This window comes from Engraulis encrasicolus, chromosome 15 (genome assembly GCF_034702125.1).
Source record: "Engraulis encrasicolus isolate BLACKSEA-1 chromosome 15, IST_EnEncr_1.0, whole genome shotgun sequence".
Lineage (NCBI taxonomy): Eukaryota > Metazoa > Chordata > Actinopteri > Clupeiformes > Engraulidae > Engraulis > Engraulis encrasicolus.
In genome coordinates, this window is record NC_085871.1 from 52,203,906 (window position 1) to 52,226,666 (window position 22,761).

The 22,761-nt window shown below is 41.3% G+C and overlaps 2 protein-coding genes across 3 annotated transcripts in view; one reads left to right on the plus strand and one right to left on the minus strand.

Annotated features, from left to right (window-relative positions):
* The window catches only part of LOC134464179 (zinc finger protein 664-like), a 268,197-nt gene that overhangs the window by 188,771 nt on the left and 56,665 nt on the right, over positions 1-22,761 (plus strand). The gene's annotated exons all lie outside the window — the stretch shown is intronic.
* On the minus strand, positions 3,294-18,783 carry LOC134464177 (oocyte zinc finger protein XlCOF6-like). Its single transcript, XM_063217637.1, has 3 exons — positions 18,615-18,783; positions 16,575-17,043; positions 3,294-6,023 (listed from the first exon to the last, which is right to left on the minus strand). Exons 2-3 carry the CDS (start codon positions 17,014-17,016, stop codon positions 4,855-4,857), a joined length of 1,611 nt encoding a protein of 536 aa, XP_063073707.1. The 5' UTR covers positions 17,017-17,043; positions 18,615-18,783; the 3' UTR covers positions 3,294-4,854.

The following is a 22,761-nucleotide window of genomic DNA, read 5'->3' on the forward strand; positions in this document are numbered from 1 at the left end:
ACTACCATATAATAATAATAATAATAATAATAATAATAATAATAATAATAATAATGTGTACTGTTAAATAGAGCCACTCCATCATATTAAGTACTGTAAAGTCATCTGCTTATTAGAAAGCAATGGCAATATACAGTAGACATCCACCGCAACACAAATTAGGCTGCATGTTATGATGTTCAGCTATTGAAGTTGAAGCACCTTGCACCATGCAGGTATGATGCAGCTATAAAGTAGAAAAGGTGCAGGCTTATTTTAAAGCAATAGAGTTCTTCAGTAACGCGGAAGCATGTAGTAGATTGTAGTCTTTCATGTTAGCATTTAAGGACTTCCTGGTTCGTATCGGCTTCCGGCCTCCATTGGGAATGAATTGGGGCCAGTTTCAAATAAGCTCCGAGTGCAAGCACGCGCTTAGCGAACCCCCGCAAACTGTCGAGGGTGTTAAAAATAGGCTGTAGGTATGACATGGTTGATCATTTTGTGTCAAACTTCGACATAAATACGATGTTGCATCCATATGCTAAACCCGGAAGCTTTTGGCGACTACAGATCTGTATCTAACGTCATGTACGTGCGGAGGGTTGTACCCATGGTAACCAAAGGAAAGTATGTAGTTCATAAGTTTTAATGATCAGAAAGGGGTTAGCAATATTGAATTATAATCGTCATGATTTAACATGTGAACACACCAACATGATGATACGATCCGTTCCACTAATGAGAAAGGGATGCGGGGACACGCTAATGTTCGTTGTTGGCGTGCAACTTATATTTTTGCCAAACCTGAATCTCTATGGCGTTTTGCAATGTAAAAAATCGCCATGGAACCGGAAGTCCAAACGCCGCATACAAATTGACGTCAACGCTGAAGAACTCTATTGTAATGTTCATGATTCACTGTGCTATCTTCATTGTTAATTCGCCCCACAAGGGGGAGCCCTACTTACTGTTTGGGGGTAAGTTAACCCTATACTGCACACATTATTATCCCATCATGGAAAAAAATCTAACTGTGGTTTTTGTCACATAAAATGAACCTCTTAAGACATTTTTGCAATTTTTTTCAAAAAAAAGTTTTTTTTTGGGGGGGGGGGGTACTTTTAGGTTTGTTGCCATATGGCAACATTGTGCAGTTACGGAAAGGATCCAGTGTACATTTTCCCTCCAAGACCAAACAAGGGTCATAAAACATTATGGATTATTTTATAGAAATATAATTGTTTTTATCTCAGAAAAACATTAAAAGTTTATCCACAAGTTTAAAGGGACACTGTGTGAGATTTGTAGTTGTTTATTTCCAGAATTCATGCAGGCCATTCACTAATGTTACCTTTTTCATGACTACTTACCACCACCATCAAATTCTAAGTATTCATTATGACTGGAAAAATTGCACTTTTCATACATGAAAAGGGGGATCTTCTCCATGGTCCGCCATTTTGAATTTCCAAAATTAGCCATTTTTAGCTGCAAAAATGACTCAACTTGGACCACACTAGAAATTATTTGTTTATTACTTAGTAAACGTTCTTGTAAAGATCAAATTTGGCAACAGGCAGCCCAGTTTCAATTAGCAGCATAGTTGCAGTACCTTTTTTGACCATTTCCTGCACAGTGTCCCTTTAAGGGAGTTATTTAACACATTTTTGCCACTGAGAGAACAAGTGAATACTGTTTATTATATCCCCGAAAAACAGTATTTCAGTGGTATTACTTTGACCAACCACCAATGAATATATTAGGTATTAACACAATATCTGTGCATAGATTTGCACAAAAATGTGTATGGTAACTGTCTATAATATGTACATGAACTGATTTAATTTTGGAAGCCAACACTTTCAAGATGGCCGACATTCAAGATGGCCGATTTGCGGGCCAGGCATCTTTCAACATAACCGACAGTTTATTTGTCATAACTTTTGAATGGAGGCTTGGATTTACACTAAACCTTGTGTGATAACACTCTAAAATGAGTAAATAAGCCATGTAAAATTGTGAGGCCAGTGCTTTCAAGATAGCTGAATTTCAAGATGGCTGACTGTGAAGTTGGCAATCTTTCGAGACGGCCTACCTTTTGTTTACGCCACAACTTTTCAATGGGTGCTTGGATTTGCAGTAAATCTTGTGTGTTAATAATATAATTGGTTTATGGGCTGTTTGAAATTTCGAGATTATACTTTTAAAAGGGCTGACTTTCAAAATGGTTGACTTAGTACAATATTTTTTGATCGGGTTGACAGATTTGCACAAACGTTGTGTGCTAATTAGCCTAATTATAACATACACATGAAGTCAAAACATTTTGGAGGCTTCAAATGGTCAAGATGACAGTAGCTTTATGCTCTAATCTGGGGTTTGGGGATTTTTGTGGTATACTTCTGGCAGTCTGGGGAGGCTGCATAGGCCTTGTTCGCTTTTCTGCATGTACTCAGAGTGAAAGCTCATAAAACAGTTCTGTACACCTATTATAACATTTTTAATGTTCATTACATACTGCCATTTACACTAATTATAAATATTATCAGTTATCAATCATTCAATCAATAAATAAATCAATTAGAATTGGGTATTTGTATCAATACACTTTCCCTATTGACTGTCTTGTTCCATTACCGCACAATGTTGCCATATGGCAACATACCTATTTTTCAACATAAAATGGAAAGAATTTTAGTTGAAAACAAAACAAATGGTGAAAACAGATCATGACTAACTATAGATCATCGCAATATTTTGTTAAATTTTGTAAATATTGCAAAAAGTGTGAAAAATCTTGGCCAATGCCAGAGCAATCTGTCAAGGACACACGCTCATGTACAGTGAGGGAAAGAGCGAGCCTGGGGCAGTGTGTGGTGTCAGGTGATGTCAAGAAACCACATAATTGGATAAAACAAGGCCACAGTTTCAATATGAAAACCAATCAGTGTCTATTATTTATATTTAAATACCAGGAAATGCATAAAGGATGGTATGTTGCCATATGGCAACACCGTGCAGTATAGGGTTAAAAAGGTGGGAAGCGGAGGGGGAATAGAGGAAGAAGCCAGAAGGAGCAGAATCCTGTAATAGGGAGTGAATTCCAATATACAACCTTGCATCCTCCACTTGTGCTTGTGGTCCCGCCTTCTAGCCCCTCGTCCCTGGAGATTGAGAAAACAATAAAGTTTCCCCGCTGTCAGCCTAGCCAAAACTATTTTTGGGACTAATCTTCTATCACCATCTAGTTTGCAAATGAGAAAATTACTTTACAATTGAGCATTTGCAAGATATTGAAATATAATGCTGTTGTCAGTGATGTCGTTGTGACATATTACTTCCTGGTACGAGGCCACAAGCACAAGTGGAGGACGCAAGGTTGCATATTGGAACGCACTTAGGGATTTGACAGTTAAGTAAAGAAAGAATTGTTCACTGCATTTCTTGTCTTGGTCATTTCTTCAAAGAAATTCACAACAATAAAACCCTGTGATGCCTGACATCATGTCTGTATCCTGCTGTGCATGCTGTTATGGTGCTTCTAATGCAATAAGGCATAGCATTGAAAAGGCTCAGGCTTGGAAAACAATCACAATATAAACCTCTATATGATATGACCTGTAGTCTACCATGACTGTGTCCTGCTGTGCTGTTATATTGTTATTCTAATGCTGTTATGATGCCCATACATTAACACATAGCCTACAAAACGCTCTTTTTTAAAGTCAATAGCAATATAAACCTCTACCACCAGAGACAATACAGAAAGAGGAGAATGTGAAAAAATACCAATGTTGCTTAAAACACCATTGTTTGTTCTTGTAAGTACTTTTATTGTTAAAAGTCTTCATTTATTCTTTAAAATACATTTGTTGTTAAAACTAGAGATGCACCGGATCCAAGATCCTGTTCAGGATCTGGCAGGATAATAGGGTTTTTCACAGGGTCCGGCAGGATCTTAAGCAGTGGATCCGGTATCCGGTAGGATCCTGAAAATCAGGATCTGGTACATCTCTAGTTTTTACTTAGCTTAGGCTTTTACTGTTGTAGTTGGCTGTGCATAGCTCTGTTCCATTACTGTGTATATCTGCATTGCTGATACGTTTGAATGTCCCTACACACACATACAGTACATACACACTCTTGGAATAATTGACATGTGTAACCTTCACCATCAGCCCACCCCAAATTTGGCCCACGAAGTCATTTCATTCGGCCCACCAGATCATTTCAAATGTGTATTCCAGTTGGCCCACATACAACATTAATGTATAACGTAGGGCTGGGATATTCACCCTAAAAATAAAATTTAGATTTTTTTTTCATTAAAAAAAACTCGATTCACGATTCGATTTCATGCTAATCAAAGTATTGTATGTGTGATTGTTGTCCTTTGGAGTGAAGGACATGGAAATACAAGCACCAGATGCTGTGCATTGTAAACAGTAGCCAACTCATATTTTGGCAAGCTAATGCCATGCTCAACCGTCACTTCCAGAGAGGGCACAGTGCACTGAGGTCTTTAGTGCATAGTGTCATGGAAAAATTTGAGCACTATGCACCATGTGCACTGACTGTCAGACAAAAGTGCGTTGAGACATAGCCATAGTGTAAGATTGTCAAATGTACCATCACGCAGCTTCCTTGGCGGAGGTCTGCGCTCTCTGAGTGCTTCTAGTTGTTTCAACTTTCTTCCTGTATGCCACCTTGGCCTCCTTCAGTCTGCTTTTGAGTTCTCACTGTACACTCCTCAGCTCTGTCAAGTTGCCCTCCTTAAAAAGCTTCTTTTTCTTATTGAGGAGTTGCTGGACATCTCTGGTTAACCAGGGTTTGATGTTGGGGCTTACAGAGAGCAGTCTTAATTGGTGCAAAGATTTACTCTCTCAAGTGTGACAACAAGTGTTTCTTAAGGTAATAAGACCATGAGAAACTCTTGTCACACTGACTGCAAGCATACGGCCTCTCTCCAGTGTGAATGCGATGATGTCTGTAGAGGTTAGAAGACCGCGAGAAACTCTTTCCACAGCCTGTGCATGAAAATGGTTTCTCCCCTGTATGAACACGTTGGTGGATTTGGAGCTCATATTTTGTCTTAAAGCTCTTGCCACACTGACTGCAAGCGTACGGCCTCTGTCCAGTGTGAATACGGCGATGCACGTGGAGACTAGAAGAATGTGAGAAACTCTTTCCACAGTCTGTGCATGAAAATGGTTTCTCCCCTGTGTGAACACGCTGGTGGATTTGGAGCTCTGATTTTGTCTTAAATTTCTTGTCACACTGACTGCAAGCGTACGAAATCTGTCCAGTGTGAATGCAGCGATATTTGTGAAAGCCAGAAGAGTGTGAGAAACTCTTTCCACCATCTTTGCATGGAAATGGTTTCTCCCCTGTGTGAACACGCTGGTGGCTGTGGAGCTCCTGCTTTGTCTTAAAGCTCTTGCTACACTGACTGCAAGCATACGGCTTCTCTACAGTGTGAATGCGACAATGTATGTGAAGTGCAGAAGACCTTGAGAAACTCTTTTCAGAGTCGGTGCATGACGATGGTTTCTCCCCTGTGTGAATGTGCAGGTGGATTTGGAGTTTTTGTTTTGTCTTAAAGCTCTTGTCACACTGACTGCAAGGGAACGGCCTCTCTCCAGTGTGAAAGCGACGATGTCTGTAGAGGTTAGAAGACTGTGAGAAACTCTTTCCACAGTCTGTGCATGAAAATGGTTTCTCCCCTGTGTGAACACGCTGATGGATTTGGAGCTCCTGTTTTGCCTTAAATCTCTTGCCACACTGACTGCAAGCGTACGGCCTATGTCCAGTGTGAATACGGCGATGTGTTTGGAGACTAGAATACTGTGTGAAACTCTTTCCACAGTCAGTGCATGAAAATGGTTTCTCCCCTGTGTGAACACGCTGATGGCGTTGGAGCTCATCTTTTCTCTTAAAGCTCTTGCCACACTGACTGCAGACGTACGGCCTCTCTGTAGTCAGGGCAGCAGAATGTGTTTTTCCACGAAACTCCTCTCCACTGGAACCACAGTGTAACTGATGCCCTGTGAGGAGTAGAATGGACATTAATGGACATCAATATTAATATGAAATCAACAACAAGACAGTCACAACAGTGTGAAGATTTACCCCTCCCACTTTCTGTTCTTTTACTGAGCCGTGGCCTAGTGGTTAGAGAGTTGGTCTTTCAATCTAGGGGTTGCCGGGTCAAATCCCCCCGACCTTTCCCTACATCTCCATCCATTATTATTATTATTATTATTATTATTATTATTTATTTATTTTACCCTATAACTGGTATCAAGGTGTAATTACAATTATGACTATAATTATGATTTGAATTATGATTTAACAAACGGGACCCCCAGTATTAGGGCCATGCTCATGTATTTGTCATGCTCATATATTTGCTTTTTTAAGTCCCCTGGTACATTAGGTCAATGATGAATCTATTCCTTTTGCCCAATATGAAACCACAATACATTTCAAGTAGCCTATGTCTAATGGCTTAATTCCCTCTGCCAAGGAGGTCATGTTTTCGGTCACGTTGGTTTGTCTGTTTGTCTGTCTGTCTGCCTGTTTGTCAGCAGCATAACTCAAAAACTTAATCAACGGATTTGGACGAAACTTTGTGGAGTTGTTGATAATGACCAAAGGAACAAGTGATTCAATTCTGGTGGTGATCCCATTTCAAGTAGCCTATGTCTTATTTCTATGCTTAATTTGTGTGTTTCATAGGATGGATATGCTCCTATTTCTTTTGTCATGTTCAAGTGCACCATCTTTTTACTTTTAGGGTGACCACAAAAGTTAAAACTGTCCGTCAGATAGTCGCAGAATGCCCCATTTTAGCAACTATTTTTGCAACTATGCTGGCCATTGAAACTGGGCTGCCTGTTGCCAAATTTGATATTTACATGAACGTTTACTAGGTAATAAACAAACCATTTCTAGTATGGTCCAAGTAGAGTCATTTTTGCAGCTAAAAATTGCTATTTTTGGAAATTCAAAATGGTGGACCATGGAGAAGATCCCCCTTTTCATCTATGAAAAGTGCAATTTTTGCAGATATAATGAATACTTAGAATTTGATGCTGGTGGTAAGTATTCATGAAAAAGGTAACATTAGTGAATGGGCAGCGTGAATTATGGAAATAAACAACTAAAAATCTCACAGTGTCCCTCTAAAATCCAAAAATATCGAGATGATTTTGTATTTGTAAACTGGGGCTAGACGGGCTGGAAGCCTCGAAGGCTCAACTGCCGCTACGCGTGGGCCATTTTAAAAGTCCTTAATGGACATGTCATAATAATAAAGACATTTTAACTATACTTTTTGGAGTGCCTGGGTGAAGAAAAGTTTTTTCTCTTTTCAAGCAACTTTTTTGACATTGAACCTTGAACCAAAGAGCACCCACAAGAATACTTTTTTCATCTTCCTAAAGGGACTGAGCACGCCTCTGACTTCCAAACATGAATTATCATAAATTGAAAAATTAAAAATTGAATATCAAAAGAACTTATATTCTAAAATGGCCAGTTCCTTGTCTAAACCTAACCTGCAATGGCATGAACAACACCTGAAATGCTGGTGTCTGGTTCTTTATTCCTTTCAGAGATAATGGGACTCAAAAATATGGCATTATACAAATCACCTAGTAATAATATGCTAATACCATAGTAATATCACATGACAGCATGTTTATCGGAATATGTGAAGGATGGAGATGGTTCATGAGGATGCAGAAAGTTCAGTTTCACCTCTCCAGTGCTTGGAATACATTCCTCAACACATGCTAGGGCTGGTAAAATAATATTCGAAATTCGAATATTATTGGAATATGGGAAAAGTATGTATATTCGAACGCAAAAATGAATATTCGAATAATTTAAGAAATATATTGCGCAGGGCACCGCGCGCATTGATTCTCCTAAGTGTCCATGGTGCGTCCCTTACTGGCCTGTGTGTAGCTGCTGCAGTCACATGTCACAACAAGGAAGGAAGGACTGCGAGTGGCTTTGTTGATTGATAGAGAGTAGTTTCGTGCAGATTGTTTTGACATTTGAGTTCTTATTGCTGTTCAAACCACATTGTAAGAAGTTGTCGTCTCTCGTGAATGACTTACAACGTGGAGCTCTACACCCCCACTCCAAACTATGTACGGAATAAAAGTGAGCGAAGTGGTATGGAAGCTGGCGAGGTGTGAGTTAGCACCATGAAGTCGCAATGCAGCTTTTTTTTGTAGCTACAGATAAGCGACTGGTCTTCCCCTTTTTTTTGCACCGTCCGCCATAAATGCTGGCTTAAGATAAGGCGACAAGAGGCAGTCACGAATTGCTTGAATTGGGCACGAGATGCACGAGACCAAAGCAGGCGGCATCAAGGAGTTTGTCAAAGCAGCAATGGAATCAAGCGAGGTACAGCCCAAATTTTAGTTGGAGAGGTTGGGTGACGCTAGTGTCTGTGTGTGGGTGAGTGAGAGAGAGGGAGTGCTCATCCGCGAAGGTGCAGTTGTGAAAGACTATCTGGGTCCCCCGTACCAACTCCAGGTGATAGAAACACAGCGTTTGGTCAAAACGAAAGTCTATCAATCCTGGTCTGAATGAATACGCCCTAAATTAAGAGTGACATTTAGGCTACTTACGACCAAACAACATTGCTTGTTGCTTCTAACATCTACAGTCGCCAGTTACGGACCAAGATAGTCTTTCACACCGTTCAAAGTGTTGCGCCACTAGGAGGGCACAACCTGGCTAGTGCCATGTGTCTACTTTTCCACTTCGAGTTTTTAAACACTAATTGTATCTATTCGATCTCCAGCTTAAAATAAACGGGTAGAACGATTATGCAATAGCCTTTTCCCCATTGTCTTAAGTGTCTATTCCGTGCCCAGTGCTCGTTTTTTGCGTGATTTTTCTCCGCGGGAAAAAATATTAATCAATTAATAATGATATTCGAATATATTCGATATTCTGACTATATTTTAAGACGCATATTCGAATTTAATTTCTGGGGAATGTTACAGCCCTAACACATGCTAGCCACTAGTTGCCATCATATAGAGCTACAACATACCCTTTGATGCTTGAACATTTAGAAAATTCCGGTAACACTTTATTTTAGGGACACATCTATTAGCACTAATACATAAAATATTAATGCATGTGTAAGTAACTTGTAAGGCATGTACTAAGCAAAATAAGACAGTTGTTAAGCATGTATTCACAAATGTCTTGTTCATGGACAATAAGGGATTTATTACCAATATAACCTTAGTAAGGACCTAGTAGACCTAGATTTCTATTTATGTGTAAGCAGTAAGGGCCAGAATACAATGTGTATAAGCTCCTGGTACACTGTGTGAACAAACCCTGAACAGTGTGAAAACAGATGTGGAATAAGGGTCCCTATTCTAAAGTGATGCATTGCTCAGCCCAGATGGCTTAGGGCCCCCGCACTACCTAGGGCCCCACTCTACGTGCCCTGCCCCGCCCGGGAAGCAAAGTGTAAGAACATTTCAAATTCTATATTAGTCTCAGTAGGTATGAAGATCTCACTTATTCTACTCATTATGTTGATGAGTAATTGGAAGCATTATATAGCAAGTATTGGACGTAAAGTTATCAATGACGGTGGGTGGTGAGATGTCATTTTTTCATACACCAATTAGTTTTAATTGTAAAAACCCTGCAATAAATGCAGGATATAACGATGAGTAGTAGTTTGGAAGCGAAACTAAGCTATTCCTTTCTGCTAAATAAGTTAATGTTTGAGAAACTTAGCTACAAGAAGTGCAGTGCATGATGGGTACGCCCTTAGCAACTAAATTTCACAAGTGAGGGGAGGAGTTAAGGACGTAGGCTCAGAGCTGGGTAGGTTGTCTGTTGGCCTAGATTGCGTACCCATCATGCACTGCACTTCTTGAAGCTAATGTTCTCCAACATTCACTTAATTATCACAAAAGAGTAGTTTAGTTTTGCTTCAAAACTATTATTATAATGTTCTGCATTTATTTTGTTTTTTTTTCAATTAAAACTCAGTGGTACATGAAAAAAAATTACATCTCACCAACCCACCGCCATTGACAAGTGTACGTTCAATCCTTGCTATATATAAGCTCTTGTTACCTCCATCTCATACAGTCGGTCCCCCTACAATGCACACCCTTTACCGAGGTAATGCCACGTCATCCACCTCGGTACGTACCGGGCCTAGCTGCAGTGTACCCAAACAACCGCCGGGTGGCACTTGGGAGCGCTTGGAATGTTTTAGACGATGCTGACGGCATATTAATATATGCTCATATTCACCAGCACGCACCGATTCAGCGGATAACAACATGCCTATAAATTGTGTGAGAACACCTCCAGGAAGTAGGAAGAGTCATAAAAAGAATAGCCTAAATAATGTAATGAATTTTCTTTTTTTTTTTAAATGATGATCGGATGAATTGCATTAATGTGCAAGCTCTGACAAAATGTAAATTGAGTGTAGCCAGAAGCCATACCGATTATCGCATCGCAAGATTTGAAACGTCTAATATTGCAACTTCAGACTTGTTGTCTGGATGTGGATACTTTTTCGTTTGGTAAAAATTAATGAGAGTGCAATACACCTCACCGCAGTAACCTAACAGCGCTTCGTTTGAGCGTGTAAGCGTTGGCTATTTATCTCACATCGCCAACAGCTGGGGCGATAACCTAACCTACACTTCCCTAATGAATTTAATGTTGTCACATTGGCAAAAATTAGCAAGCGACTGATATTGCTGTTTTCGTGCTCAAATTAAGTGTAACCAACTGTCGGGTTATGTGTCGCAGGTGAGAAAGTGCGCATTTTTCCAGCGACACCTCTCCTTGTTACCAAATACCCTGGAGAGTACTGTACACCACAAATACGCCAAGACACAAATATTGAGTTTTAAAATAATATTTATTAACTAACAGAAATCTAAAAGAGTCCCGGGGCACCCCAAATCTATACAAGTCCGAAATTCCAAATTTCCTTGGAGATCCCCCCCACAGTCATCCGTTCCGAAGGAGGCGGAGGAGCGGTGGCCAGGTGTCCATCCATTGCGAGGCTGGGGAGACAGGAAGAGCTTGGTGACAGTAGGCTTGATTCCATAGGCAGTCCAAATGACACTCACTTCCATAATTAAGTAGGCTACGCAGGTAATCGCTGCACTTATTCCACGTGATTTACAACACTGCACTCGCTAGTCTAGGTTAAACGTTAGGGGTGAAGTTGCTCAGCACTCGCACACGGCACGGCTCACTGCAATGTGTGCTGCGATTCAAGGCCAGCGGTGTTAAAAGTGAGTCCAAGTACAACTGGGTTTGGAGAGAGAGAGAGAGAGGGGGGGGGGGGGGGAATATATGCTGGGAAATATAGGCCTATGCAATGTCATCTCATAATCATGGAGTTCCTCATGCGATTTCATCTGGGTCAGTCAGAAATGCATGCACCTTGCGCACCGGAAGTGTGTTTTTTTCAAACAAGAAAACTGGTTCATCATATGCATGGCTTAAACTGACTTTAATGTTTGCCAACGTGCTATAGTTTTCCTCTCATAATAGCACCTGGCGACTGTGACCACAGTTAGATGACCTCGCGCGCGTAAACCCATTAAAATATAGCCTAGCCTTCTGTGGCTATTCAGAGCAATATGAACCAATCAGGTCGGCGTTGCTATTAAGCAAAATACATCCCTGATGTCTACTTAACTAAAATAAGATGCATTTGTCTAATATTTGGAGACATCGCCTTGCTCTTTCTGCGGGGAATTAAGCGCCTCTCTCCCTCGCTCTCTCTCTCTCCCTCTCTCGCCCACACCCACACACACACACACACACACACACACACACACACACACACACACACACACACACACACACACACACACACAGTTTGGAGAGGACGCATTTAAACTGTAACAGTTTAGGCAGTAGGGGAGAGCAGGGACTCATGAAACTCGGGACGAATGAAACACTGCGATTTACTCGAAAACTTTAACATATCCGAAAGTATGAAAAGTCAAAGTTGTCAGGTTTACAGGCAAAAGGGATTTTAGTGTCAGTAGACACTGTCGGGACGAATGAAACACCCGTTTCATCCGTCCCTCTCGCCCATTGACTTAAAGCAGGATCAAAATAAAATGGGAGCACTTGAGATGACTATGTTCCAACTTGTCTTGAGCACCGTCGTAGCGCAACAAATCATTATCGTAAACATAGCCTAGATAATTGGAAATTACAAAAAATAGGCTACATTTTATAGACTTTGGCTATAGGCTAAGCCGACTCCTCTACCTGTTTGAATTAGTGCAGCCTTACAGGGAGGACGTTAATTTGGCATAGGTCAACTGCAAGAGACTACTAATTTGTGACTTGACGTGATGTGTGAATAATTAGGCTACGATATGCAACAGGCATATTTAGCCGCACTCAGTCATTCATTGGGTGAATGTCCCGACCCTGTGTGTCCGCGTGCATGCATGGGGTGGGGGAAAATACATGAAGCGTGCCATCACCACCCATCCCCCCGGACCCACGAAACCCACTGAAGATCCAAGCAATTGTAGTCTGTCAGTATTTTAGTGTGGGCCCAGGTAGTTGAATTCATGGCATGGCCTGGTTATCTCAATAGTGCCAAGAAGATGTTTGCCCTCAGGCTAGTGTGTTCATAAAGCGCATGTTCGATTTGCTGTAATAGGCTACGATCAGTAAGCCTCAACTTGTCTGTCGTGTCTTTTCCTTCTTTCGATATTTTGTAAAATAGGCCCACGTTAAAGCCTAAATACGATAATAGGCCTAAATAAGGCTAATAAAGTAAGCTAAATAAGTTAGGCCTAAATAAAGTTGTTTTAGCCTATGAACTCAGGCAATGCAGAAATTTGCGGAGGGATTTTGGATATCTTGGCCTATAGGCTACCGATGGCTTTATGAACTTCATGACTGGGCTACAAGATAGTCGGGTAAACATATTGACTTGTAGACCACCAACATCTGATGCTGAAGTGGGGGAGGGTGTTTTTTTTTTCACTTCAAATGTTCCCCGACACACACACACACACACACACACACCACACACAACACACACACACACACACACACACACACACACACACACACACACACACACACACACACACACAGAGATACGCGCTAATCGCTCTCTCTCTCTCCGTCTCTCCCTCTCTCCCTCTCTTTCTCATTGTTGCTATACGTGCATCTGGATAGGCATAGGCAGTGTGGTCACCCAGCACATTTTCATAGAAATGCTGTGGGTTTTTTTTTTTAATGAAATCTTTATTCAGTTATTTGTGAACAGTCTCTGCGTTTCACTTTCGATGTTGCGTCACCGTGGACAAGTGTCTGCTCGAAAACTTAATGCAAAGCGGCTAAAATGTTCAGAACGTGTTGAACTTTTCAGAACATGAATGTTTGTCTGTGGGGGATGGGTGGGTTACAGCAGTGCAGTGCAGTGCACGGGACTGCACAGCCTTTTGTGACATGTCGTGGCGCGACAGGTTATCCAGCCTCCGAAGGAGTCATAGTTCCCCAGTCATAGCCTACTGTTGGTTCGCATCTCCACCGAAGCAACTGAATTTGCAGTCCTAATCACAGATGATTAGCCACACCTAACAGATGTATTGTCATGTGTGCATCACATCCCCAGTTAACCGGAATCCCGTCGATCGCGCACAACAGCGCATTGAAAGGATGAAATGTTCACAAGCACCAATACAAAAAAAAACGTCTTCAACCTATTAGTCCGTAGGCTATCCTGAGGATATCCGTTCCTGACTTGAATAGGTAGTGCAGAAATAATTAACAGACATCACTTAGCCTATAAGTTAGGAGCGGAATTGAGACGGTGAATGCAGGACAGAATAATGAAAACAAAACACCGTCGACTGGCGGTCTTGTTTAGGGATCACGCTTGTGTTATTATCAAATACCCAATGTTACGTGCGCAATTGGCTGACTCTTTCCACTTGTAGCCTAAAACTGAGGGAGGGATCAACATACAATGAGCTGAAGCAGATTACTCTGCTTCGCAAAAAAAACCCAGTGCACCAATAATACTTTAACTTAACACAAGTAACTTAAGTATTAAGTTGTGCTACCTTGTTTTTTTGTGGTAACGACAGTGTAGATCAGGTAATAACCTGCAATAGGGGAAGCGGCATGCGCCAGTTTTAAAGACGGAATGTCGTCGCCAAATGTAAAATCACCTCTCTCATGCTGACATGACGGGGCACTACTTCATTAGGCTACAATGTTGTTCATGTCTGTTTGACTCACACTATACGAGTGGTTCAATGTGTGTTTTTGTGCTCATCGCACAAATGAGACAGACAGGCTTGCTTGATAGGGCTACACAAAGCAAGCGACATCGGTCCACTCAAAATGGTCCGAACTCCGCCGCTTGATTTCATGTCTCCTCAGTCTCTCCATTACGGTTTATTAGCCTACTCTGTTTTGCTATTTTCGTTATTCTTAGCCCTGGCATTACAGATGAAGCAACTGTGATCAGTGAGGTTGTGGAAACGGTTGAATAGGCCTATGGTCCTAAATTGGGTTATTGTGGTTGTGGTCTTGTTTAGGGCTCACACTTGTGTTATTATCAAATGCCCTATCAAATGCCCAATGCTAAATAAAACATGCAATTTGCTGACTGTATTTCTACTACTACTAAAACTGGGGTACGGGCAAGGACGGAAGCACAAACAGACCATAGACACAGGCAGACGCTGCTCTGCAAAAGCGGTGCTATACTGCCCCCCGCATTCCGAATGGCCACAGGGTGTAATGATCACGGTACGCTGTCGCGGCCCGGCACGGTAATGAGCAGATTGAAGTTACACCATCTGTAGATAAGAACAAGAGAAAACTAAATGACTTGGCAGGATAAGTATGAATTATTTGATATACCCTTACACTTCGTAGATCGGGGGGGGGGCTAGGTAGTGCAGGCCTGGGTGGTGTGGGGGCCCTAGGACTTTGGTAGTGCGGAGGCCCTGAGGCTACCATCTGGGCTGACCAATGCATCACTTTAGAATAGGGACCCTTATTCTGCATCTGTTTTCACACTGTTCAGGGTTTGTTCACACAGTGTGTCGGGAGATAATACACATTGTATTCTGCCACTTACTACTTACTAATAAATAGAAATATAGGCTTACTGGTCCTTACTAAGGTTATATTAGTAATAAATCCCTAATTGGGCATGAACAAGACATTTGTGAATACATGCTTAACAACTGTCTTATTTTGCTTAGTACATGCCTTACAAGTTACTTACACAGGCATTAATATTGTATGTATTAGTGCTAATAGATGTGTCCCTAAAATAAAGTGTTACCAAAATTCCTTTACTGCACTTATTCTTTCAACCCCGCCTTCTCTGAATGCTAAACGTTGTCTAGCTTCCACTGTGCCCATTGACAATGGGCAGAAGCTGTGTAGTTTTTGAGTGCCTAGAATAGGGACCGACGAGGGTGCAGGGCCCACCGGGAAAATGCCCATTATGCCAGATGGCCAGTCCAGTACTGTCCCTGAAACTACTCTATTCCTACTTCAGTACAACTCATTTCAACCTTTATGTCCCATTATCTCTGAAATGAATAAAGAACCAAACACCCCATTTTTAGGTGTTGTTTATGACCTTACAGGCTATGTTTAGACAAGAAACTGGCCATTTTAAAATACATGTTTTTTTGATATTCAAATTTCAAATTTTCAATGTATCATAATTCATATTCTGAAGGATGTTGTATTCCATACTGTGTGTGTAATTTGTAGAGCCAGAAAAGAGCCTTCGAACAACACCTCAGACATATTTTTGTGACTTACACTGACTGATATAATCAAGGCTGAATGTATAGTGTTCTACCCTCATATGTCAAACTTTGCTAGTCTGTCTCTCCCTTAATATTGGTGTCAGATTCACACAAATGCAGTTCTGGGGTGCTACCTTGCTACTAAACAGGCACAGCAAGTATGATTGAAATCTGTGTCGGTCGGGTCCCAAAGTGTCTGATTTCACGTGAAATGACCCAAATGGTAAATAATGGTCATTCTCACTCAGAAATCAAGAGAAATGTCTAATTTCAGGAGGGGGGCTAATAATATCGTCCTCAACTGTATGTCATTAGTTCCGATCTCTCACCAGCCTTCCATAATACTACTACTGGTATGCTATCATCAAAAGTCAAGTTAAATATGCTGTTACTGCAACAGTTCAACAAAGACGCTTTTGCACACCTCTGTAGTTGGGCAGGTACGTAGGATATTACCCCAGCTAAGTGGGGTTATCATTCAAGTGCACACTGTCCATTCCACCAACAAACTTTAACACGTTTCGGTCATCCAACCTTCTTCAGGTAAAGTACTATATAATACTAAGCTTACTATACTATAACAGAGGTAGTACCTCTGACTATAATCTCTTCATGTCTTACCAGATCTCTACAATTTAATCCTTTTAAGAGTTTTTGTTATTTATTTTTATTTTATAGTTGGAAAACATGAAAAAATGCACATGTGAACATTGCTATTTAGAGCATTTATTTGAATTTATTGTGTCTTACCAGATCTCTTGGTTGCCTCGGCATCTCTGTGGTTCTCTTCATTGTTCTCCTGCCGTCCTTGTGGTCTACAGCAGTCCACCAGCACTACAGATACGCTCCTCAGACTGTACAGAGAACGCAGGGTCTCCTCGCTGTCCTCTTTTACGCTCCTCAGCTGAGGTGGAGAACCAGGGAACTGCTCTGTTTCTTCTTTCACGTTCAGCTGTTCTGGAGAACCAGGGAACTCTTCTCTCTCTTCTCCTTTTATGTTCAGCTGGGATGGAGACGCAGGGAACTCTTCTCTCTCTTCTTTTATCTCCAGCTGTTCTTGAGAACCAGGGAACTCTTCTCTCTCTTCTTTTATGTTCAGCTGGGATGGAGAGTCAGCTAAGCTGAACTCCTCTGTCTCTTCTTTGACGCTCCTCATCAGCTGGAGTGGAGAGTTGACTTCTGCAGAGGGCATCTTAGTTGTGTTCTACACACCTTGAAACTGGAGAGAAACATCATGAAAATTACTGGAAAAGTTTGTGTTTTTCACATTTGCAACCTAACCTGTGACACATGTGCACTACTCAGTTAAAATACTGTATCTGACACATTTTGTGTTAACGTTCCACATTAATTATTCTTATCTGAAATGTATTTGAAATGTAGCCAATTACTCATCACAAACCAGAAATGTGGTTTGAATGACAATTATGACACATGACACAACAGGAAACAAAAATGTGTTGTCCCACCCTGGGCACACACAATGTGTTGTCCCTGAGCAAACAGTTTGTGTCATTTCTGACCCATTAGGGCCCACTTCCTAGAGTGTGATATTATTGAGGAAATAAATAGTAACGACTTCATTATTTATTCTGCTTCTCTGAGAAGCATCACATGACACATACTGTGTTTATGGTGCATATCTATTGTCTCCACTTGGAAAATTAAGCATTTTCGAAATAATACCACAACAAAAGGAAAACATGCCATAATCATATATTTGGAGTTCCAACAACACAGAGTGTGTTCAGGTAGACAGATGCCGAGGCACACAAGGTTGAAATTTTCAACAAAAAAAAAACAAACAAAAAAAAACTTTTTTTTATTTGGCTACAATGCATAAAAAGGTTTTTTTTTTTTTATAATGCAACCTTGAGTGCCTCAGCATCTGTCTACCTGGACCAAGTTTGAGACCCTCTACACCAAAGGTGTAGGTTTGGCTCGAAAAGTGGTGGGGACATTTCAATCGCAAATGGTCCGGATATGCTGTTTTTGCATTATATTTGTGAAAGAATGGTAGGGACAAGCTAGGTTTATCTGGAAAGTGGTATGGACATGTGTCGTCCACCCCCCCCCAATTTCGCCCATGCCCTACACTGTTTAACACCAAGGGAAAAAGGTGAAGACCCAGAAGCACTCCAATTACCTGCTTGTGTTTAACACAGAGAACTTGGTGTGTTACCATGATGATCTTAGTAGAGACTCTTATTTGACCCAGCAGTAGCTGTCCATGTTTAGACTATAGACCTACTGACGAAATGACCGTCTGACTTTCTGTAGGCCTAATATTTTGTTGAAGAGAAGATGGACGGCATTCCAATGTTTCAGTAGGCTACACCATAGAAAGGAAAGCGGCCGTAGCTACAGGCAGTGGGCTACACCAGTGTTTCTCAACAGGGGTGCCGGGGCACCCTGGGGTGCCGTGGGCCCCCCTCAGGGGTGCCGCGGAAACGTGGCTGATAAATAAATTATGTAATATGATACATTTGTCTAAATTGCTAAGTTAATGGTAGTCAGTGGATTCTTTCATCTGCCATTCATGTACAATAAAGTAAATATAGGTCGCCCCAGTCAGCTGCAACTTAGTAGGTTGTGTGACGTCTCCAAATGTGTTACTTTTCTAAGCTTGTGTGGTAACGGATGCAATGCCATGATACGGTATGTTGGTTTGGGGTGCCTTGAAATTTTTCATGAATTGAAAGGGTGCCTCGCCTAAATAAAGGTTGAGAAATACTGGGCTACACCACAGGCGGCACCTACAACAAACCTTGAATTAAATAACGGACTTACCGGCACCTTTTCAGTGTATCCAAAGCAGTCGGGTTTTTTTTAAAAAATGTGGCTGAAATAGAAAAGTGATGTTCCTTTGAATGCGCTTTCTGTAACACAAACAACGGTGGTAGTATACGTGTTTGTCGCTCTGTGCTATTTGTTTTGACTTCCTCGAACGAGAGGAAGGAAGTGACGAAAGACCATATGTTGGTTAACCTCAATGTCAAAATAAACCTCTACTTCAAAGTAAAACACATTACTATTACCAGAGACGTTCTTAATGCAGAACAGAGAATCTTTGCTATTACTACTACCATATAATAATAATAATAATAATAATAATAATAATAATAATAATAACACTAAAAATGTGTATAAAAGAATATGTTTAAAAAGAGCCACTTCATCATGTCCATCAGTAGGATTGTAAAAGTCATCTGCTTATTGTAAAGCAATGTCAATATACAGTAGACATCCACCGCAACACAAATTAGGCTGCATGTTATGATGTTCAGCTATTGAAGTTGCAGCACTTTGCTCCATGCTGGTATGATGCAGCTATAAAGTAGAAAATGTGCTAGCTTATTTTAAAGCAATTGTAATGTTCATGATTCACCGTGCTATCTTCATTGTTAATTCACCCCACAAGGGGGAGCCCTACTTACTGTTTGGGGGTAAGTTAGAAAGGTGGGAAGCGGAGGGAGGGATAGAGGAAGAAGACAGAAGGAGCAGAATCCTGCAATAGGGAGAGAATTCCAATATGCAACCTTGCATCCTCCACTTGTGCTTGTGGCCAAGCCTTGACTTCTGGCCCCTCTTCCGTGGAGAAAACAATAGTTTTTCAGCCTAGCCAAAACTATTTTTGGGGGACTATTCACCATCCAGTTTACAAATGAGAAAATTACTTAAAAATTAAGCTTTTGCGAGATATTGAAATATAATGCTGTTGTCAGTGATGTCATTGTGACATATTACTTCCTGGTACGAGGCTACAAGCACAAGTGGAGGACGCAAGGTTGCATATTGGAACGTACAAAGGGATTTGAAAATTAAGTGGAGAAAGAATTGTTCACTGCATTTCTTGTCTTGGTTGTTTATTAAAAAAAAAAAAATCACAACAATAAAACCCTGTGATGCCTGACATTCTGTCTGTACCCTCCTGTGCATGCTGTTATGATGCTTCTAATGCAATAAGGCATAGCATAGAAAAGGCTCAGGCTTGGAAAGCATTCACAATATAAACCTCTTTATGACATGAACTGTAGCCTACCATGACTGTATCCTGCTGTGCCGTTATATTGTTATTCTAATGCTGTTATGATGCCCATACATTAACGCATAGCCTACAAAACGCTCTTTTTAAAAGCCAATAGCAATATAAACCTCTACCACCAGAGACAATTCAGAAAGAGGAGAATGTGAAAAAATACCAATGTTGCTTAAAATACCGTTGTTTGTTCTTGTAAGTACCTTTATTGTTAAATGTCTTCATTTATTCCTTAAAATACATTTGTTGTTAAAAGTAGAGATCAAAGATCCGGTTCCGGATCTGGCAGGATAATAGGGTTTTTCACAGGGTCCGACAGGATATTAAGCAGTGGATCCGTTATCCGGAAGGATCCTAAAAATCAGGATCTGGTGCATCTTTAGTTTTTACATAGCCTAGGCTTTTCAGGCAGTCTTTCACAACCCCAATCGCTGCATGGAGCGAAAGCCATTCGGAAGCGGCCGTTGCAGGCACTTTGTCAATAAGCCAATGAGTCTAAAAAATTGTTTGAGCCAATGTTATAAAAAAAAAGGCCCATGTGTGCGAGTAGGCTATGTGTTTCAACCCTTTTGTAGGATCTGGTATCCGGTACTGGATCTGCCAGGATCTTAAGCAGTGGATCCGGTATCCGGCAGGATCCTAAAAATCAGAATCCGTTGCATCTCTACTAAAACATACCTTTGTTCATTCAAGTACTTTTGTTTATTGTTTAAAAAACATTTCTTTGTCTGCCACTACCTAGGCCTAAATGCCACAGTACTGGGCTGCGTAGTTCCACCACTACTTCCCATTACTGTTGTAGTTGGCTGTGCATAGCTCTGTTCCATTACTGTTGTAGTTGGCTGTGCATAGCTCTGTTCCATTACTGTTGTAGTTGGCTGTGCATAGCTCTGTTCCATTACTGTGTATATCTGCATTGCTGCTACGTTTGAATATCCCCACACACACATACAGTACATACACACTCTTGGAATAATTGACATGTGTAACATTCCCCACCATCCCACCCCAAATTTGGCACAGATAGCGCATTCAGGCCGACTGAGAACCGTGCTGGAGCCCGTTCCCGCACCTAATCGCGAACCGACTGTCGTGTTCACGCCACAGATGTTTGCGTTCGCGAACCAGAAAATTGGTTCGCAATGCGAACCGCAAAATACTAGGTTTTTCTCTGCGAACCGTGACGACAGCGTGGTCGTCAGCAGGTTCATCCGGGTAACACAGTTACGTGCGGAAAAAGTTTAGAGCCCGGTATGAACACTGGCGGTTCGCAGACAAACACTTTAGTGCCGAACGTAACTGGTGCGAGCACTGACACCGGCTCCGTTCTGGTCGGCCTGAAAGCCATAACAGAGTCATTTCATTCGGCCCGCTCATTGACAGTAAATAGAATGGACGCCAAATCAACGCTATTTGCCATTCAACGCTTTGAAGCCAGATTTGGGAACATTCCAACTTACATTCCACCTTATCAACGCCAAACGCAGGTGCTGATTGGACAACAACAAGACTTCTAACGGTCAATCAAACCATGTTCTGATGCTCATTGGTCAATTTAACTTTTAATATCTCTCTAAAATAAAACATCACCACAAAAAATCACCACCCTGGTAAGTTGGAGAGCAAGGGGACCTACTAGTTGAGCGAAAAATGATCCCCCTGGAGTGGCATTTAAGGGAGATACAGGGTTTTATGTCTCTCATAGGAATGAATGGGATTTGGCCATTTTTTGGTCTTTTTGGGTCCAACCTTGGCTCCAACTTGGCTTCAACAATGAAATAGAATTTTGGCCTCCATTCTATTTACTCTCATTCGGCCCGCTAGATCATTTCAAATGTGTATTACAGTTGGCCCACATACAACATTAATGTATAACGTAACAAGACTTGAACATGAAATTTGGTGTGCCACAGTAATGGGCCCAGGCTAATGAAACAGCTCACATTAGTATGCAACACAATTGAATGCGTGTGATTAATATGTGCAGGCACATTTGAACTACCATATATGATGGGAAAGAGTGTGTGGGGGGGCTTTATAGGTGACAAGAGAAATGCCTCCCCCTGTGCCAGAGTTGCCAAACCGGTTGTAGAACTGGTTTAGGTCATTGGCCATTGACCTCTCTTCTTTCCTCACTCAGTGATGTTTTTGATCCGCTGCCTCTTTAGCATTGTCCATCGTTTTTTTTTTAGGTAATGTTTCCGGTCGCGTTGGTTTGTCTGTCTGTTTGGTTGTTTGTTTGTCTGTTTGTCTGTCAGCAGAATAACTCAAAACGTTATGAACGGATTCGGCTGAAACTCTGTGGAGTTGTTGATAATGAACAAAGGAACAAGCGATTAAACTCTGGTGGTGATCTGGATCACGAACCGGAACCAGGACCTTTTAAAATTTTCTTCACCATTGCTGGTCTATACATCTAGATGCCCCTAGTGACCGCAAATTGCTTTTCGGGCAAAACATTCCAGTTTCTAACTCCACAAAAAGAAGGCTAAAAGACAGGGGCTCAATTCGAAACGGGAGGCAGTGACTCGATGACTCTCCTCCTACATAAACAGGCCACTGATCAGATAGGTGAAGTTTGCTGATGAGGCAGCCGTTACGAACTGCACTAACGAGTGCGCTGCCTTGCGCATTTGATGTTACGGCGATTCTATGGCGGGAGTTACAGTATATCACGAAAGTGAATACACCCCTCACAGTTTTGCAGATTTTTCAGTATATCTTTTCATAGGAAAGCATTACAGAAATGTAACTCTGACCCAATGATAAGTGACCTTTTGACAACATATTTAAATTTCTTGTTCACTCAGAAAAATACAAAATACAGTCATTAATGTTTGAACATGTACTCACAAAAGTGAGTACACCCCAGATTAAAATCCGGTAGAGAAGGGGCTA

Coding starts and splice junctions, on each gene's coding strand:
- LOC134464177 (XM_063217637.1), bottom strand. CDS start 17,016: ATGCCCTCTGCAGAAGTCAACTCTCCACTCCAGCTGATGAGGAGCGTC. Junction 6,024..16,574: donor CGAGGCAACCAAGAGATCTG/GTAAGACACAAT, acceptor TACTCCTCACAG/GGCATCAGTTACACTGTGGT.